The sequence below is a fragment of the Juglans microcarpa x Juglans regia genome, chromosome 1S (genome assembly GCF_004785595.1).
Source record: "Juglans microcarpa x Juglans regia isolate MS1-56 chromosome 1S, Jm3101_v1.0, whole genome shotgun sequence".
In the NCBI taxonomy this organism is placed as follows: Eukaryota; Viridiplantae; Streptophyta; class Magnoliopsida; order Fagales; family Juglandaceae; genus Juglans; species Juglans microcarpa x Juglans regia.
The window spans coordinates 10,694,771-10,715,674 of NC_054595.1; the positions used below are offsets into that span (position 1 = coordinate 10,694,771).

Genomic DNA, 20,904 nt, shown 5'->3' on the forward strand with positions numbered 1-20,904 from the left:
CAAAGCAAACTAGCGTCAAAGCAAAAAGCCAGCGCCAAAAGCAGTTACCGTCAGAGCGAAAAGCCAACGCCAAAATCGGTCTCAGAAATCAAACTCATCCCAGAAGAAAAACAGCTAGCGTCGTCGAGTGCCAGCTGAAAAAAAGTTGAAAAAAAAATCAAAACAGAATGGGAGAGTCTGTGTCGGTGGTCGATTTCTGAAAGAGAGTGCCGTTGTGGGTATGAGCATTCTTTGTTCCTTTGTTTTATGCAATTTTTGTTTCCATCTTCCTATAAGAAGATTTGGTTTCTTGTAATGAAATATTATTCCTTTTTGTAAGTAAAATGGAAGGAATCCAAGCCTCTGGCGACCATTTGTGCATAGGAAAAGAAAAGAATAGAGAAAGAGAGATTAAATTCCTGCGTATTGTAGTAGAAAGTAGGGCTTTTTTGTTTTGATTATGAACATTTTTTCACGGAATCGGTTTTGCAATGAATAGCTTGGTGGGGTACGCGGGGAAGAAGATGAGAAAGAGATGAAGATGAAATCAATCCCCGTGGGTTTCTGTTTCAAACTAGCCGAATTCAACGAAACGCCCCATTTTGTTTTCGCACGTGAATGGACGTGTACGTGGGATTCCCCAGTGCAAGTAGAGTTTTTCTTTTAAAAATTTGAAAGTTTAAAAGTCAACGGTCAATCTTTATAGTTTAACGTGCAAACTGAAAAAACAGATTGTAGTTTGGCCAAGGGCCTAATTGGCATAATCGCCTCCAAAATGGAGATATTGAGTTCGAAATCTCCCTTCAAATGTAAAAATAAAAATAAAAATAAAAATAATGAGAGAGAGAGAGAGAGAGAGATGGGTAGTTTGAAGGTGCATAATGTAGATTCCACCCTTTTTTTTTTATGCTTTTCCGATATCTCTCACTCAATAAACAGAGAGAGATGGAAGCAAGATAATCAAGTTTCAGTATCTTCAATTTCATGATTTGATCTCATTCTACAGCCCTACGGCAACAAGACTCAAATCAATCAATATAACCGCTTGAATTGTGGCAGGCAGGCAGCATCTAAATCTACCCAGAAATAATGTTACAAGTACAAAACTGATCTGCGACATGGGAGAAATCAAGCAATAGCCCGCAAAGTTGCTGCTACCAAAACAGAGAGGATAAAACAACATGTAGTAGCCATTCTAATCTACTCGCCAACTGTCAGCCCAAACCCAAATTTATAGTCTTTCTTCCTGTGGTCTAGCTGCAAGACAAACATTTGAATAACCTGTTATTCTATGTTCTGCACTAATAATTAATAATCTATGCAACTTTTCTACATGGTGAAAATTCTATGTTCATTGATACATGCAACATATCCTGGTTATGCATTCCTCTGGGGGACCGGACCATTCGCCGCAACTTATGCAGGTAAGAGAAAGATAAAAGAATTGATCCTCACCTCTGCAGAAAGAATAAAATTTAGACCCATATTCAATCGTTCTTCCAGAAAAGCAGCTGCACAGCCATTGGAATCAATCTTCCCTCTAAGGCGGCACTGAAAGAATCGTAAAAATTAGTCAAGCAGAATGATGGGATTGTGACTAAAGCATAGAATCCAGCTAGTCATTCACAGATGGTACAGAATGAATTTCTGATTAGAATTTCTGATTGGAATCATCTATGCCAAGAAACCTTTTTATGAATGGAAATACAACCATATAGAAACCTTTATAAAATTAAATGCGGACAGGCATGGCAAAAGAAGGAAAGTGTGTAAAAAAGATTCCAGGGCTATTTAACTTGTTCCTTTGACTTATCAAAAAAAAAAAAAAGATTCCAGGGCTATCCTATATTGGTGCAGAGAAAGACAGAGGGAGAGACTAAAACACAGTAATCTATTAACAGCAAAACAATTAGTATAGTATCTACTAGCTGCATGTTCTAGTTGTATATGTACCCACCTGATTAAAGCATACAAAGCAAGCATATCCTAAACTCTCGTGTCAATTGAGTGCAATTCAGTTTGAGGGTTTGTCTAAACTTGCTTATGGACTAGGCCCAGAGTCAGACTGCCAAAAACAGATATATCCATTATAATGAAGATGCTGAAGAAATCTATCTATCTTACCTCTCACATCTTAATCTAATTAATGTAGTCATATTTGATAACCAACCACACATGGAATATAAAATAGCTAAACAGTACATGAAATAACAGAAAATATAACAACTTAAGGATGTAAGAGCATTTACAAAAGCTGAAACTACCTGTCGAAGGATGTAATCATAACCAAAACTGGCCGTGACATCTTTTGACATGTAGTTGTACATGAAGTCTGATGCTAGAGAAACCTAAAATGGAAGACAACGGTGTAAGAAATAAAACTTGTAACAATCATAACAAATATCTCAAAAGCTAAATTTACTCACCTTCTCAGATACCTTCTGAACATAGCTCAGAGCAACCAATCCTGTACTAGCAACTTGCCCTGTGGCAACCTGCAAGAAAATTGGTAATGCAACCCAAGAAAAATTCACATACAATAAAAGTTGGAAAAAAAGCATGAATGTTTCTGCCAGCCCCGAAAGGAACCAAATATCTTTTATCCAAATTCCCAAATGCATAAAAAAATTATTTTCCCAAAAAAAAAAATATTCTACTCCCACTTATAGAGTTCATTAGAACAAATGAATATAACAGACGGCATAAATGCTATCTAATAGGTAGCAAGAAGTGAAAAACTTTTTACCATAAAAGAACCGAGCTTATGCCAACATGTAAAAAAACACAGACTCACGTGAAGTATAAACATGGATGTGAATTTAAAACACACAAATGAGTTGCTAGAAAATAAGATATATTCCTCAGCACCTCTGTCGATTGGTTTTAAGTGATCAACATAAAGTTATCCCCACTACCATGCATATATGGTTTTCCACATAAGGGAATAAAGAAGCTCAACGTTCAACAATTCAACAATAACAGAGAAACTTAGCCTGCTGAAGTATGGAACTCGAAACTCTAGGCAGCTACTGGGAAACCGTATTTTAGATAGTAAGAAAAGAAGACCTCAAATATCACAGGCCTGCAAAGAAGGGTTGAAAACTAGAGTGCCACAGAATCCACAGTAAAGAAAGATTACGATCACTTTCATTGTCTTAATAATAAATACAAAGTCACATAATATTTGGGTTTACACCAAAACTTGAACCAAAGGGTTCTCCATGCAAGATTATACCATCTCATAATATATTCAGGAGTCATTCAGTTTTTGGGAAGAGCAAAAATGTACACCACAGATACTTATCACTTTGCCTAGCTCTTTAAGCCAGTCAGCAATTTTTTATTTTTTTTGGGCAAAGAACGCCAGTCAGCAATTGTGACATGCTATTAGGGGAAAAAAGGCAGCCACAGGGAATTTCACAACAGAAACAAGAAAAGACAAAATCTTAATAGCGTAGAAAAGAACAGAGAAGCTTATATAGGAAAATAAATAAATAACTTTAAATGCATAAAAAATCAGTACATTGTTTTTATAATGATTGTGCGATAAAAAAAAAAAAAAAAAAAAAAAACTGTAGCCAGCATACCATCTTATCTGTGTTGTATCGAGCAGCATAACCAATGCCAGACTTCCGATGCTGACCAGCCCAAAATACTTCACCACCAAAAGATAAATGGGGGGTCACACTCTGAAAAAAACTAAGTTCTCTGAGAAAATACTTAATCCTCTCCTCTCTTCCGCTCTCTCTCTAAAAGGAGAGAGGTTGATGATTGCAAATGCAGAAAAACAGAATGACAAAGCATGGTAATTTAAAGCAATATCATACAGCATATCAGCAATGCCTGGCATCAGGATCAACAATATAGGTTCTGTAATTTCAAGGCATTTTGGAAAAAAGATTTTCTTTTGGAATTTATCATTCCAGTCCAAAGAACATACCAAGCTACTAAAACTAAAATCACGAATATAATCCAAGAAATTAATAATTTTCTAAGCATTTTCTAAGTGGCATGTAGAATATACACTTTATGTATTTTGTGATTCAAGGTGCCATGAGGATCATCACAGCAGCATGTAGATTGGTCTTCCTCTGCCTTGATATTAAAACTTAAAATGATATTCCCTTCTTTCTTACACATTGGTCAAAGTAAGAAAGCAAGATCTTTAGTAAAGTTGATTAATGTGGCATCCTGCACCTTTTCGAATCTTATGAAGAATAATTTTTTGATAAGTCAAATTTTCTTATTAGGGAAAGAAGGTGTTGCCCAAGTGCACATGGAATATACAAATGTCCCAACCCAATGAAAGTCCAATCAACATCAGAACTTGTACTTAAGAAAAAAACACTAATCAAGTTTACAATTGGGAACTCGATGAAATCATTATAAAATCCAATTCCATCCAATAAGAAACAATTGTGCAACTCAACACTCGGAGCATATTTACCATACTCATTCACTGCTTTTATACTTCACCCACCCAATGTGGGACTTAGCAGCATTACAATCTCCTCCACTCAAATCCCTAACATCTTCGTCAGGCCCGACATCGCCCTAAGAGCCCTAATGCCACAAGTTATTACAATATTGGCTTTGATAGCAATATTGGCTTTGATAGCATTTGTAACAACCCACACAAAGATCAAGCGACATCTGGGCTTATACTCCAAAAGAACCGATTAAGGTTACAATGAGAGCTCATTAAATAATTATAAAACTTGGTTACATGTAGTAATGAATCAATGTGGGGCTCGCCACTCAATACATCTTTGCCATGCTTATTCACTTCATCATACTCCACTTACCCAGTCCGAGGCTTAATAGGCATTATGATAGGAGAGTTGTATCAATATAGTTTTTTTTTTTTTTTTTTTTGAAAAAAAAAAAAAGGCAAAGGCATAATTTTGAGTTTCTAACTTTTAGTCAAAAAATTGAAGATAAAAAAAAAAAAAAAAAAAAAATGCAGAAGCAACAACATGGTTAACATACACCTGGACTTTATGCAACTAGGAAGAATCAATATGTCCATACTGGATAACAAATGGTCACCATTGCATTCAACATTCATATATTTTTGGGGAAATCCATTTTGCACTGCCAACTACAACTCTTTTTTCATATTTCACCCCAAACTACCAAAACTGTCAATTTGTCAAAAAAAAGAGAGAGGTAGTTTGGGTGCAAATTGACAATTTTGGTAATTTAAGTCATAAATTGAAAAATTGGTGTTAGTTTAGGGGTGCAAACATACTCTTCCTTACATTTTTCTTAAATTGCCCTATGTTAAAAACAACCAGTATATTACCACCATTTGGCAACACCAAACCTCCTAGAAATGAAAGGAAGGTTAAAGTTTTAACCAACAAATTTGGAAATAGAAAAGCAGGAAAAAGTTTGAACTCTTTAGACTGTAATGGACCCAATAACAATCTACATAGGCTTTGCAAATGAGTGGCAGTGAATAAGAATGCTCACTGTGAACATTAGTTCCCCAATTTTTTATGATTTAATTATTAGTTATAATTCGTGGTTACCAGTTAGTTGGTATGGCATCTTTTAGGCCTTGTTTGTGTAACAAGGTATTCTTAGATATTTCCTTCCCAAACATCACTTAAGCACAAAACACTTTTTAATTTCAAATCTTCAACTTTTTCATCTAGTCATTACATAATCATTACAACTTCCAAAAAAAAAAAAGAAAAACTTTCCCAAACTTCCAAACAAAACACAAGAAGCAATACAACTTTTTCAAATCTCAAAACATATATAATATTAAAAAAAATTATATTCAAACAATTTTTTAACTTTATAATATTTTATTCAACTTTTTTTCTCTCATTTCCCAAACCCAATAAAACATCTTAAATCAAACCATTTTACTACTGTTCACAAATCATTTCACTACTATTCACATATATTCTGAGATATTTTAAGTGTCCAAACGAGCCCTTATATGCCAATTATTTAGTCGCTCTAGAAGATCTTCAGTGTCATATCACCCATCAGCAAAAGGAAAGAGAGAATTGGCCTTAATAAACTTGTTTCTTGATTTGTGCCAAAAATCTTGCACATTCTAGATTTCTAGTGCATTGAACCCATTATGATCTAGCTATCTTTGAAATACCACAGGTTTTGAATTTCTATCCATAATCTTAGAAGTAGAATAAGTGTACCTCCACATGTTAAAACTTCAAACAAAAGAAAAAGTTCTAGCATGATCTATATTGTGGAGATAAGCCTCTTAGTGGGTTCTTTCAAAATCTAATTCCTCATTGCTCGGGCAAAGGATGCATCGATGCTGATCATTTACAATTTTCAAGTAAATCTTTTTTTGATAGGTAACTAGATACAACTCAAAATGATACGCTCCTACGACAGAGACAAGCTTCCATCTTTAGAATTCAGGTGGGTTTGGCTCTTCTTCCTTGGGCATCACTCCTGGTTCTAAATTTCAAGTAAATCTTCTCAATGGGAAGTAGAATTTATCATAGCAGCACAGGATTTGGAGATGGATCTCTTTAACTCATTTCACAGTCAGTTTTATTTTGCTCGATTGAGACAAAGATGGGGGAAGACAAAATACATTGGTTCTGTCCAAGAGACGGGTTTTTGAGGTCAAGAAACTTCGTAGTGCATTGATCTCTGAATGGCTGCACTAGGGAAGATCCTTATCTTGAAAAACTATGTACGAGACATGACGTGGTAAATTTATATTACAGGCGTGGGATAGATGGGGAAGCCACGGATCACCTCTTACTTCATTGTAAGATAGCTAGAACTATGAGGCAAGCAGTTTTTGTTCTCTTTAGGCTAGATTGGGTGATGCCTAGATGGATGGAAAACTTACTAGCATGTTGAAAAGGAAGACTTGAGAGCGATTCCAATAGGATCTTGCGGAGACTGATCCCAATTTGTTTAATGATGCATATGGTTAGAGAGAAACACAAGGGCAACAGAGGAACTCAAAGCTTTCTTTTTTAATACATTTTGTACCATTGGATGTATGCTCACTTATATTCCTCTAGCTTTAGCTTCAGGAATATTCTTGACTTTTTTTTTTTTTTTTAGTTAGGTGTATCTTATGCATAGTCCCCATATACTTGGATATTATCCTTTTGATCGTTAATATAACTTACCTTTCTCATAAAAAATCAACCAAATTTAAATAAATTAAATTAAGAAAAGGATAAAACACACTAACTACAAGGTCAGCGCCATTTAACTTTTTTTTTTTTATATAAGTAAAATTCTAAAGGATGTCTGGATAAAATTCTAAGCAGTTTTGGATTAGGCCATATAAGCATCATCATGAAAACTATCTTTGTATGCTTGAAGAGAATATTAGGTGGAATGATCTTTTGCAGGAACCGGGGCCTACAATGAATGATCTCTCTATATGGTCATAGCTAGACAAGAGTTTAAAAACATCATGTTTCTCAGTTCCTGTAGTTGACTATTTTATTCCAGGCTGGTCTTTCCATAATACAAACAGATTACATCAACAAATTCTATACTACATGCCACCAATGACTGATACTGCTCTCATTTATTTCCATATACCCATGAGCAGATTTTCAATACAATTTTTTATAAGTTCATAATACACTTTTTACAAAATTGTTTATAATCCAACCACCACAAAAGGGTTTTAAAGACAATAAACCAAAATAAACATAAAGACATCACAATAATGCATATCTTATACCTGAATATAATTTGCTCCAAATAAGGCACCATTTCCCAGTTGAAACTGGGTCCTGTAGTCTTTGCCCTGCACAGAATACAATGGGTTTCAACAAATTGAAAGATCCATATTTTGTTCTCTGAAATAGAACCTCACCAAGGCAGGGCCTTTCGGACCTACCTGTTGGGAGTAAATCCTAAATACACAAACACACCCACTAGAACAGTTTATTAAGCAATCCAGGAGAAGTCCTATTGGATATAGAAGGTCCACCATTAGATTTTAACCAACAATTTTTTTTTGACAAGTAATAAGAAGTTTTATGAACTCTGTAGTATGTTATGGACCCAACAACAGTCAAAGTCTACACCTCATCCATTGGTGGGACCCACATTGAGCTTAGCGGGGTGGCCATGGCCCCCCTAATTTTTTTTTGAAAATTCAAAATACCCCTAGATTTTATTCATAATTCTATAAATATAGAAAATGGCCCCCAAAAAATTTATAATCCCAATATGCTCTCTAAAATTTTCTAAATTTTCAATATACCTAGAAATGCCTCCAATTTTTTCCTATAGTCCCAAAATTTTGTATAATTTCTATATATTATCTATTTTTAAGGATGTGGGCCCACTAAAATTAAATTAAAAATAAGTTAGGAGAAATAATAAACTTATTAATATGTCCCAAAGTTTTTTGTTATACATTATTATGCTTCTTATGGAATCGAAAGTGAAAATACAAGAAAAATCATTTAAGGTTGATCTATATAAAAACTAGTTGAGAGCTTTTATCCTTTAGACTTCATTGAGCAAGACAAAATTTATTTAAGGTCTCATTTATAACATTATATGTTTAATGTGACACGAAAATATCTAAGTTTTACATGAAATTTGATAAACTCACTTACATACTAATAAAAGATGACTTTCTAAAAGATCACTTGATAGTTTTTATGAAGAAAATAAATTCTAAATATTTCATTACAAAAATAATAATAGATAAATATTATTCCATGAAACATTATCGATAGAAATCGGAAACATATATTAAGTTTTGTTTTTAGAATTTATTTCTACGTGTATGTAGCAAATTATCAAGGTCTAATTTTACATATGGTAATTTTGTTATGATTTATTAATCTCTTTTTATTTTACATATGGTAATTTTACATATGTACGAAGGATAAGAGGATACCATTGCAGGTAAAATCACAACCTCACCCTCAACCTTGTTCCTATATAGGAGTATATGTCATTTGAGTTAAAGCTCATGGGCAGCAATCATCATTGTAACAGTCCGCTAGAAATTCAATAGTGGTTTCTATAGGCTTTAGGAACCTCACGAATCAACCAATCGCATAGGAAGTCCCGTTTGTATAGTGAGAGTGTTTCATCTCATCATTACAACTTTCCCAAATTCTCACACAAAATATAATAACAATTCAATTTTTTTAAATCTCAAAACAATAATAATATTAAAAAATAATATTCTAACAATATTTTATTCAACTTTCAACTTTCATCGAAAACCATCTCATCTCATTTCACTATCCAAACCGCACCTTAGTCTGTCTGCATAGTCAGTGTTACCACTCACTATGGTGCCAAAAGCACAATTTTATTTATTTGAGATAATTAAAAGTGTCAAAACGATATATGATCTACGCCATTAGACTCAGTTGATTATTTAAGATTCTATATCGCAATAAACCCATTTTCAGCTCTCGAACGAAACGCTTGTTCGAAAACGCATTTTGTTTATTTCGAGGCACTTCGAAGTTGAATTTCGATAAACGAGTTACACAGTTATGTTAGTGTTTATATTTAGGATTTTGCAGTGCAAAGTTTATTTTCATTTTTTCCGGAGTGAAAAGTAACCTTGGTAATAGCACCAAGTGCAGTGTTTTCAAAATCATAGTGTGGAATGTCCAAATTAGATTAGGAAAGTTTTATTTGGACACTTGGTGAATAGTATTAAGCACTTGACACCAAGAGGAATTATGAGATGGAAATGTGAAGGAAATCAAGATGTGAGATCATGCCACCAAGCAAAACACTATTTCATCCAACCAACCAAATTGTGTCAAACCAAAGAGGGTTTCAACCCTAAACATTTGGAATCCAATTGAAACCCCAAAAACTTGGTTGAAACCGAAACTCTAAACGGTTTCCCTAAACCGAACTGATTTCTAGCATTGTGTTTAATTACTTGATTAAATCACTTCCATATGCTATATTAATCCCTCAAATTCATGTTATAATATTATTATTCAACCCTTTAAACCTTGAAAATTTGATTGGGCCTAGAAAAATTGGATTTGGGCTTAATAGCATCTTAAACCCTAACCAAGTCTTCTTTAAAACCTAAAATGAAGCTCACTTGTTTAAGGCTCATTAGACCCACGATTTTTGGCCACCATGGCAAAGCTTCTTGAGAAAGTTTTCACACTCTAAAAGCTGACCATCCACTGCTCATGACAGCCCTCAAATAGTCCGTAATGGGAAAGAGAAGGCCAACTCACCACCACCTCCTACACACCACCTCTAGGCAGCCCATGCCTTGGGCAGTTTGCCCCTCACTTTGACCAAGACTTTCAGCATTCAAGTGTCATTCCAAGACCTCACTTCACTCTTCCAAATGTGTAAGAGGCATGCAGGTCATTTTCTCACTCATTTCATCCTTTTCATTTCCGTTCTTGTAGAGAACACTTAAGAGTTTTCTCTCAGACAGTTTTCTAAGCTTTCTTGCCTTCAGTTTTCGAAGCCCTTGTAAGTATTTTCTCACTAAGCTTCCTTCAACATGGATACCTTTTGTATTTGATTTCATGGTCATTTGATCGGTCAAAAGTTATTTTAACCATGGAAAGGTCAATCTGGGTGATAAACTGGATAATGTGTTGTATTTTGGAGTTTTTTACCAAGCTAATGGACAGATTTTGGTCCAAAATTTTTAGAGTGTTGTCAACATCTTTATATGAATGTTTGTTGAAGATTCGTTGCATGATGAAATATTTTCTCAGATCTATAAACTTAGAAACTGAAAGGAGAAAACAGTTTTTGTTTTAAAAAAGGTTGGATCTTTTGTTGTTTAATCTTACTCCAATGATTTTGATAATTTTATTTAATGATCCTAAGCCTTTTATCTAAATCTTAGGATGTTAGTTTGAAGAGTTTTGGTGTTAATTTCAAAGATATGAATTTTTATGCAAGAGAATACTCGGTTGGCTCAAAAGTTTGATGATTTCAGCTACATCCATGTTTTGGTTTATTTTTAGCCATGTGATTTTAAGTTTAATGCTTGGATCTACTTTAGGACACATTTTTTAAAACATATTATGTTGTTGGTTTAAAGATTATGTTTCGGATCAAGTGTTTGATCAAACCAAAGTTGAGAAAAAATTTTTGTTTTTGACCAAATGTTGGAGCCGATTACCTCATGTGAGATTTTGTGATTTTGGTGACTTTTATATGTTGATTCAAAGCATGATAATTCTTATGCCTTATTTGTTTTCAGAGATGAGATGAGATGAGTTGAGATTAAAGTTAAAAAATTAAATAAAATATTGTTAGAATATATTTTTTAATATTATTTTTGTTTTGAGATTTAAAAAGTTGAATTGTTTATTTTATTTTGTGTGAGAATTTAAGAAAGTTATAATGATGAGATGAAAGGTTTTCAAAGTTTTGGGTTTTAGTCTTGAAAGCAAACCAGGCATTAGGAGTGTGTTATGGACATGTTAGAAGAAAATTTTGAATTTTTGAAAGTTCTTGGAGATATTTTGAAAAATTTCAAAACCTCGAAATTCAAGGGTTTGTGTTTTGGTTAAAAGTATGGATCTTTTGCTTAAAACTTTTTGTGTTTATGTGAAGTTGATTTTTATTGCATGTTTTAAGCATGTTTTTAAGCTTAGGATATGAGGATCATTGTTACAATATTTCGGTTTGATCATGAATTTTGAAGTTAGATGAAATTGCAACAAAAATCAAGAGATGGCTTTTGGAAGTTTCGGTTTTATGGTTTTTTCATAGTTGTGATTGGTTTTAAATTTTCTAAGTTGGTATTTGAGTTTAAGACAAAATTTATACGAGGAATGTAAATTTTAGTAATTTTTGAAATTAGGATGTGAAATCCTTAAGTTAGGAGCAAAATTGTTATTTTTCCACATGTGGTAATTTTACTCTAAGTTAACATTGTTCATGTTTCTAGGTCATTAGTGATAATGTTTTTTTTTATAAGTAAATTGGTGATAAAGTTTCTAACATTTAGAACTCCTACTTACAGTTTCTCGTGTTTCATGCTTTGGCTCGTAAAATGCAACGATCACTGTAAGCTAGCTCTTAACTTACTATTAGATTACTGCATATGTGTGATGAGTAGGGGAATTATTGTTTATGTAATTATGTTATCCTATATGTCATATTATGCCATGTCACTTTATGTATATTTGTTACGTATTACACTGTCACGAAATACTTATATGTCACACAACTTATTTTGTTACATAATGCTATCTGTTACACGTATGCCATGTTACGTAATGTTATTTGTTACACATGCGATATTACAAAATGTTACATGTTACACGTATGCCATGTTACGCAATGCAATCTATTACACATTATGCCATGTTACAAAATGCTGCCTGTTACATATTATGTCATGTTACGAAATGTTGACTGTCTCATATTACGTCATTGTCTTACATCTCGGGAAAAGTCTTTCAAGTCAAGTCAAATCAATTATCGTTTATCATGACCCTAAGTACTAGAATGAGGTAATATCCTAATAAAACTCTTTTATTCACGTTGGAGTGTTTAATCTAGTGTGAAATCTCCTGGAATGACAAGGTAAAGTTCAACGGACTTCGAATGGGGCCTAATTAATTGGTCACCGGAGCGAAGAAGGGCATTAACGCCGATGGTGCCCCCATACATTTCAATTTCATTTTATACGTGCTCATGGTGGTGCAAATACTAGACACGGGATACATACATTATGTGTGTCCACAGCAAGTGCAAATACTTGTGAACTGGCATGTATGTTAACGCACTCAGAGCTGGTGCAGATACTTGTGTTGTGATGTGGTAATCGGTAGGGACACACGGCACAAGGGGAACCGTGTAGCACCCACATTTCACTTTTATTAATAATGCTTAATTATTGAACAAGATTCCAAATTCATGTATGTCACGTTCATACTCATGTTATTTAACGTTCAGTCCAATTCATGTTCAATTTCAATCAGTTCACGTTCAGTTTATGTTCAATTTCAGTCAGTTCAAGTTCAATTCATGTTTAATTCACGTTCAACGTTATGTCATGTTTAAGTTCACGTCAGTTCAGTTCTTCTCATGTCAGTTCACGTCATGTCAAGTTTTAAGTTCAATTCACGTTTCAGTTCAAGTCATGTCAGATTATATCATGTTACACATCAAGTTATTTTATACATGTTATGACTTTGATTATGCATTCATGCCTTTACTACCATGCATACATCATTAACATGTATGGAAGTTCTCTATTAACTTGTTAAGATTTGTATTCAAACTTATCGTGGTAGTCCCAATTACCATTCCCCCTGAATGGTAGACAATGTGTCAGGACCCAGAGAGGGAAAGGAGCCTGGCAGACTGAAGGAGGTTGACTAGGAGGCGCCAACGCTACGCAGAGCCTGTAGCCTCTATAATTAGATTTTTAGACAGTCTTATGGTTTCGTTAGTCGAGTTACGCGAGTTGCTCAACGAACTAGCCTAGTAATTATGTTTTGGTGATGTAATGATGGAGCTCTGCCTCCCATACTTTGAGATTACAGTCCTTTTGAGACTCGTACTGTAATATGTTTAGCATTTCAATATGTATGGATTATGCTTTTTATGTATTTGCAATATCTTTAGTTGGTGCATAGTATTGCTAAAAAAAAATTATCCACCGCAAATATTACATACTGTTAAATGCATGCTAAGTGCATTGTATCTTTATTTGTTATGAACGGAAGCAAGTAACCTTGTGTTGCATGTCTTAACGCTTCAGATGTCCGTCCGATCCCAAGCAGAAATCTAGGGGCGTCACAATCATGCACTAAAAAAATGTAACCCTATAACCTACCTAACTTCACCCACTCAGTGATGGTAAAAGCGCTAGGTGCACTTAGCACAAACGCCATCTACAGCCTAAGCGCACTACTCACTGAAGTAAAGAGCACATTTTTAAAAATGGTATAACAATAAAATAATCCACAAACTACAACAAACAAAAAGGTTTAAAAAGCAAGGTGGTAACACAATTCGTCTCTTAAGTCAATTTATTATAGTATTATTCAACATGAAAATTATCAACTAATTAAGTGATCAACTAATTACTTATTTTTTCTGAGTTAATCAACTAATTACATAGAATATAAACACAACATTTTATATAATTCTCTTGTGCTTCTCTAAGTATAGCATCTATGATATGTCATAGCCATAATCAAATTACATGGTTGAATAAAAAAATACACTAAAAAAAGGCTTGACCAAAGAAGCTCAAGAATTGTAGGTATTGACTTTTATGCTAACATAAACAGTCAAATATCAATCTCTAGAAAGCCAACTTGGGCTATCATATAGGGTTCAAAGCATATACATCACATATGACAACATGAGGCATTGTACGTAAATGATCGTCAATATCAACTAAATACTCAAGAACAATTCAAAAAAAAATGCTTTTTTTCATTTTAAGATCATGCATAGGCTCTCAGTAAGGAGTTTCCCGCAAGTGCACCTCGGGTAATTCAAGAGAAAATCCCCCACTCCGATGGCCCTTAGAGATTGTTTGCACCCAAAGGGATTTGAACCTTAGACCTGAGGGAAGCATACCCAAAAACCCAAGACTTTTACCACTTAAGCCAACCCCTAGGAGTTTTTTTTTCATTATTAACACGAGAAATCTAGTGGAATCAACTAACCCCCCAACATTTTCAAATATATTTCTTTTGTTTGATTGGTACAGGGTGTCCTAGAACAACGTCCCGACTAATCCCGGGGGTGCACAGGCTCTCGGCAAGAGTTTCCCGCAAGTGCACTTTGCGTGATTCAAGGGAACAATCTGCCAATCCGATGGCCCCTAGAAATTGTTTGCACCTCGTGAGATTTGAACCTAAGACCTGGAGGGAGCATACCTCAAAGACCAAGGCCTTTACCACTTGAGCCAACTCCTAGGGGTTTTCCAATATATTTTGATGACTTCTTGGATTTTCTTTTTTTTTTTAAAAAAAAAAAAGAAACTTGGTAGCACTATGCTTAATTTGAATAAGATGAGATAATCACCATACTAAAATGACTTTCTTTCTAAATAGTTTAATTGATTTTAAAAAATGTGCATTTTTAGCCCCCTTAACTATCCTTACATGAAGGGTCAAATAAACTCTATTAGTAGAAATTTGTGTCCATGTATGAATTTCAGAAAATGAGAAGCCCAGCAATCTTAGTACTTATGAAGGTAACAACCTTTCAAGAAATTAAAGTGCCACTAGAGTCTAAGGTCCCGTTTGGATACATAAACACTCTCAACCCATCTCATCTCATCTCATATTATCATTACAACTTTCCCAAATTCTCATACAAAATATAATAAACAATTTAACTTTTTCAAATACCAAAACAATAATAATATTAAAAAAAAAATCTAATAATATTTTATTCAACTCATTTAAAATCATCTTATCTCATCTTATCTCACTATCCAAACCAGACCTAAAAGAACTCTCAGCAAATCAGGAAACAAAATAAAATAAAACATTAATACTTTTCATCCCTAAACTACCAAGGGTTTTACACTCTGCACTTAAAACCATCCAACCCAACCCATTGCATCCAGCAACTACTGCCCACTAGAAAATAGCAACATTCAGTAGGAATTGACAGTTAAGATTATGTCACGTTGTCTAGTTTTTGCTATATTAATGGTTAGATTTGGATGAAGAGTATTATTTCCCAATTCCTAGTATTTTGAGGGTGCAGTGTGTCAATTTTGATAGTTTGGTCTACAAGTACTAAAACACCAGGTAGTTTACGAGTTATGCATGATTTGATGCTTAAATAAATAATAAATATGCCCATTTACCACAATATCATCAGTAAATCGCAATGTAAAAACAAAAAGCATGCTTTTAAGTAAAAGAATTTAACCTTGTAATCAAAAGAAACCATGCCATGTGACATATGTGGCTCATTTGTAAGCTGAGAAATCACAAGAAAAAGATTATCAACTGCCTTGTACATTGTAAGGGACATTGTCATCAAAATATATGTATGTATAAAGCCGTGTGGAAAAAAAAAAGGGAAAAATTCCATCAAGGAGACGTTATCAAGTATACTTCACCTGAGAATTAGCCTTCAACGAAAGATTTTCCGTTAAATCACACTTAACTCTCGCATTGAGCCTCCCATCAGTCATTATTCTCCCAAAAAGCATCAGCTATGTAAAATCCATACATGCCAACAGCATATTGTTAACCAAAAAACATTCAAATGTTTCAGCAATTGTAAAATCCTTCAACGAAAGATTTTCCGTTAAATCACACTTCACTCTCGCATTGAGCCTCCCATCAGTCATTATTCTCTCAAAAAGCATCAGCTACGTAAAATCCATACATGCCAACAGCTTATTGTTAACTAAAATTCATGATGAAAGAGCCAATTTCCTTGGACAAGAGGTCAGGTACCTTTGGGTCTATAAAGTTGGCACCAAATTCATAGTGAGCAGCAGGAATTTTAATTGTTTCAGAAGATTGCGAAGGAATCTCCATTGGTCCCATAAACACACTGTTAGGCGGTGAACAACGAACAGTTGCCATCAAAATCAATACTAAAAAAATGAAAATCATGCACAGAAATCTGAAAACAAAATGGAGAAAGCCAAAGCTACCTGTGACTAAGTGAGAACTTCTGATTGAGCCCTTTGGTAAAATCAAAGCGCATCCCTTCAAAAAGTTCTGGCTTTAGAGACACTGCCCAAACAAATGCACATTGTCAATAAATTGCATACCATCTTACTTTGCATATAAAAAATAAAAAAGAAACAAAAGAGAAAAAAGAAAAACATTCAAACGTTTCAGCAATTGTAAGCTCCTGATTGAAAAACATGCAACCAAACACACAGACTGGAGTCTTTAAAAAAGGGACAAACAGTGATCCAGAGAGAGAAAGACAAACTGAGAGCTTCACGGTGGATCTCCTCGTAGGGAATAGGACAAGGGAGGTTCAAGTAATCCACTTTCTCCTCCCCTTTCGTCATCTGCGGAAGCGTAGTAGCTGTAGGAGTTGAAGTAGTAAGAGGAACGTTCAGGGCCGCCGCCATTGTATTCAATCCCTTATCTAACAATCAATCAAAAAGTCTTAGGATTTTCTTATAGACCCGAGTCAGAATCTGAATCTGTAAGCGTCTCCCACTAAACCCAGTAGAGAATCTAAAAGCACATTTCTAAAACCCTAGGGAGGCAGGGAGGGATGCAGAGATCTTGTTTTAGAGGTTGGAGTCATACCCGCGTTTTTTTTTTTTTTTTTTTTTTTTTTTTTTTTTTTTTTTTTTTTTTTAATTTAAGAGAGATGGACAAATTTATTGGTTACCATCACTTTGAATTGTGTAACACCATGTTCAAAAATATAGATTGGCTAAAATTTCAAATCCAAACTTTAAAATCATAGTAAAAAATATCAATTATTTACAAATCATTTTACAAAATTACTTTAGCAAGCAAAAAGTATGAGCTTAATGTCCAAAGGAACAATTTACTCTTCATCTGATTCTACCTGTCACACGCTGTACGAAAATCTATTCGGCAAACCGATTCACTTCTTCCTCTAGTCCAATTCGAAATTCGAACTCACCATCTCCCCCGACACTCATTTCCCTCTCTCATTCATCCCTCTCTCGCCTTCCTCCCCAACACTCCCTCTATTGCCTCTCCCTCCCTGAGTCTCACCATCTCTCGCCTCTCCCTCCCTAAATTAATCAGACTACCACAACCTCCCTTCAGAATCCCTCTTTCAAGACCTTAACTACCACTACCACGAAGGAAACTCGACGGAGTTGGACTCCCAAAGCCACAACGATGGACTAAGCTCGACCTCCAGAAAATCACATATCTCAACCCCGAGAGAAGCTTCCTGCCGATGTTCTTCACAAAGACGATTTGGGTAATTTTTTTAAATGCCGTGTAATTTTTTGAGTGATTGTAATCTCATTGTTATGGTGATTGTAATCTGGGTTATAGAAATATGTAGGGATATGGATTGATAACTCCATTTTGAGAAATGAATAGTAAGTGTTTGTAAAAAAGACTCAAAGAAAACATTCTACCCCAATGGTTATGTGTATGCATCTATGTTATCAAATGGAGCCAGTGTTTTTCCTCCCTAAAATGAGCAAGTAATAAAGAGAAGCTTGTCATGCATGGGAACAGATTCATTCCATAGCTTATGCTGTCACATTTAAGATTTCAATAGAAATCTTTTAGATTTATGTAAGAGAAAATATATGATCATCCACTCAAATTAGAAATCTGGTTTGATTGGAGTTGATATACCAGTGGCTATAATTTCTCTTTCACATTTAAGATTTCAATAGAAATCTTTTAGACTTTTTGGGAACTAATGGGATGCGGTTGGGAGATTTGAGTGATAGCATGAATGGGATGGCAGAGGTCATGATTATCATGGTTGTTGAGTGGTTTGTTGTGATTTTCCTTGCCTTTTATGTAGATCAAGTTGTATCATCAAGAAGTGGAAAATGTCCTCTATTTTTCTTGCAAATCTTCCGAAAGAAGCCTTCATCTTTTAAGAAGCCTAGTTTGTAAAGGCAGGATTCTAAAGTCTTTGTTCAAATGAAGAAACCGGATGTCATTCAAGAGATAGATTGTTTTGTCTCTAGTTTAGATACTTTAGTCTTCATTTATTTGTGTAGCTTGTATATGTTCCATGTACTTGGGCTCTGCTTATTCTCATTAAAGTTTCCTTTTTACTGAAAAAATAAAATGTATTGGTGTTGCTTAGGTGGTATTTATAGGCACTTGGTCAGTAGTCAAAAATGCTGGTGCATCTCTAAGAGGTTGCAAAATGTTCTAATAACTTTGGAAATCCTTTAGGTGGAATCTCAATACAGTTGGAATTATTCATAGTGTCTGTTAAAGCACCCATACAATTTCACTTATAAGAAAAAAGTCTCATACAATTTCATTTTCTTTTCTGTTTTCTTTTTTACGTTCCTTTTCTTCCTAATAAATTGTCTTGGATGCATGTCTTCACTTCATATCTACTAAGTTGATATAAGTTTAATGTTACACAACTTGTTGCATGCTTAACCACACAACTTGTATAAGTTCTGAATTCTGGGATGATGTTGTAGTCTTGTAGATAGTAAAGGCGGGTGGAGCCAAAAAGGAACGACCATTTTTTACTTGGGTTTGTTCTTCCAATGCAAACCATTGAGCAAACAAGCTGCATGCTAGCTAGGCACATATATAGATCATGTCTATCATTGATCTACCCAATACAATCGTGTTGTTAATTATAAGCTAATATACTAGATTATCAGTAAACAAACATGCATTAGGGCTGATTGCAATTGTACCTAACTTCATCAGCTAATTAATTATTAGAGATCTGAGACTTCATTTTGAAAAAAAAAAAAAAAGCATTAGATTTTGCTAGTTAGCAGTACACAATCATGTGCATGCATTTTTAGCTAAGCTACATTACCTAGAATCGCATTCTTATCCATGGCAGGCCTAAAGACTAACCTAGGAATTAAACCCACATTCAAACATGGAATTTCTGATATACTTGATTATGATTTATAGCATCTTGAGAAAATTGCAAAGTTGGGATGATGTCTAAGGCCTTGATATCTAAGTACTTGAGAAAACTGAATTCTTTGATGATGTTGATGCTATTCTAAATGTTTCTTTCATTTTATAGCAACCCAATCCCCAAAACCACTACACAGAAATTAGCAAATGATTTCAATTTATTTCAGTTTATCTTAAGGTTGTCCATCTGTTGTCGATGCTAAGAGGGAAACCTGACTTAGTATATTGCAAGTAGTGTCAAGGCAATACTTAGCAGCCTAACTTGTTGCTTCATTTATTGTGGACTATGTTTATCTATTTACCAATGTCAATGTTTATCTATTTTCCAGCAAATGACAAGTTCAAGTACCAATACTGATTCAAGTACGTGGACTTCAAGAGGGAAAGACAAAGCAAGTTTGGACAGACCACTTTGCTACTGTGGCGAGATGACATTGGAATTAGCTCAACGAAGGAATGAGAGGTTATTTCATGAACATGTGACGATCGAACAAGCCAAATATAAAGCAATATAGAAGAAGTATAAGGGAACCTTAAAAGTGTTGTTGACATCGTGGTTCCAGATTTTCTTAATGCGATTTTTGCTGTAATTTTTATGTATCCCAAAAACATTTTTGTATGTTGGGCAGTGCTTCGACTCATGTAAGCTATTTTAGCTTTGGACAACTGATTGTAATGAACATGTGATGTAATTAGTCGTATTTAGTGAATTTAATGAACATATAATGTAATAAGTTAGCTTTCGTCAATGTTTTAGATTGTTATGTACATGCCTTGGACAGGTTTTGACATGGGGGCTCTCTCTCTCTAGTGCAAAATGCTCAAGTTGTAATGCATGCAGATAGGCGCACTTAAGCATGTTGAGTTCCTTGGTTAATGTTTTACTTTGTTTTTTGGCTTTAGCAAATTAATTAAAATTGCAGGCAAGAATATACAGCAAATTAATTAAGAAGAATCCTGAAAATGCTGCAATTAGAGATTATATATATACATGCAGCAACCTGTACATACAAGATACTTCAACCTATACATGCAGCAACCCTTTTTTTTTAAACCAAATAACTAGTTATTTTATATACCAAAAGGTGGCATACTGAAATTGAAAAATATTGGATCGAGCATGATATGAGAAAACCACAAAGCAAGACAATAGTCCTAGGAAAAATAGTGATAGCTCTTTTTTTCCCGTTTATAATAATGAAATGTAGCAAAACAAAGCAAAACTCACATACAGTCAACCTGAAACATTTATAATAAGGAAATTCAAGATTTTCGAACCCCCCCGGCCCTCGGCATCAACAATAAGTACTCCAAAATTTTTGTTCATTCGAATACCTGCTCTGTCATTCAAATCGAGCATTCTTTGACTGTATTCATCTAAACACTT

General features: G+C 34.4%; 1 protein-coding gene across 1 annotated transcript; it reads right to left on the reverse strand.

Annotated features, from left to right (window-relative positions):
- Nucleotides 1-936: 936 nt before the first annotated feature.
- Nucleotides 937-17,192, reverse strand: LOC121247188 (mitochondrial import receptor subunit TOM40-1-like). Its single transcript, XM_041145542.1, has 11 exons — nucleotides 16,864-17,192; nucleotides 16,577-16,658; nucleotides 16,374-16,473; nucleotides 16,031-16,126; nucleotides 15,838-15,888; nucleotides 7,685-7,750; nucleotides 3,567-3,668; nucleotides 2,406-2,474; nucleotides 2,244-2,327; nucleotides 1,435-1,530; nucleotides 937-1,236 (listed from the first exon to the last, which is right to left on the reverse strand). Exons 1-11 carry the CDS (start codon nucleotides 17,006-17,008, stop codon nucleotides 1,180-1,182), a joined length of 948 nt encoding a protein of 315 aa, XP_041001476.1. The 5' UTR covers nucleotides 17,009-17,192; the 3' UTR covers nucleotides 937-1,179.
- Nucleotides 17,193-20,904: the final 3,712 nt, after the last annotated feature.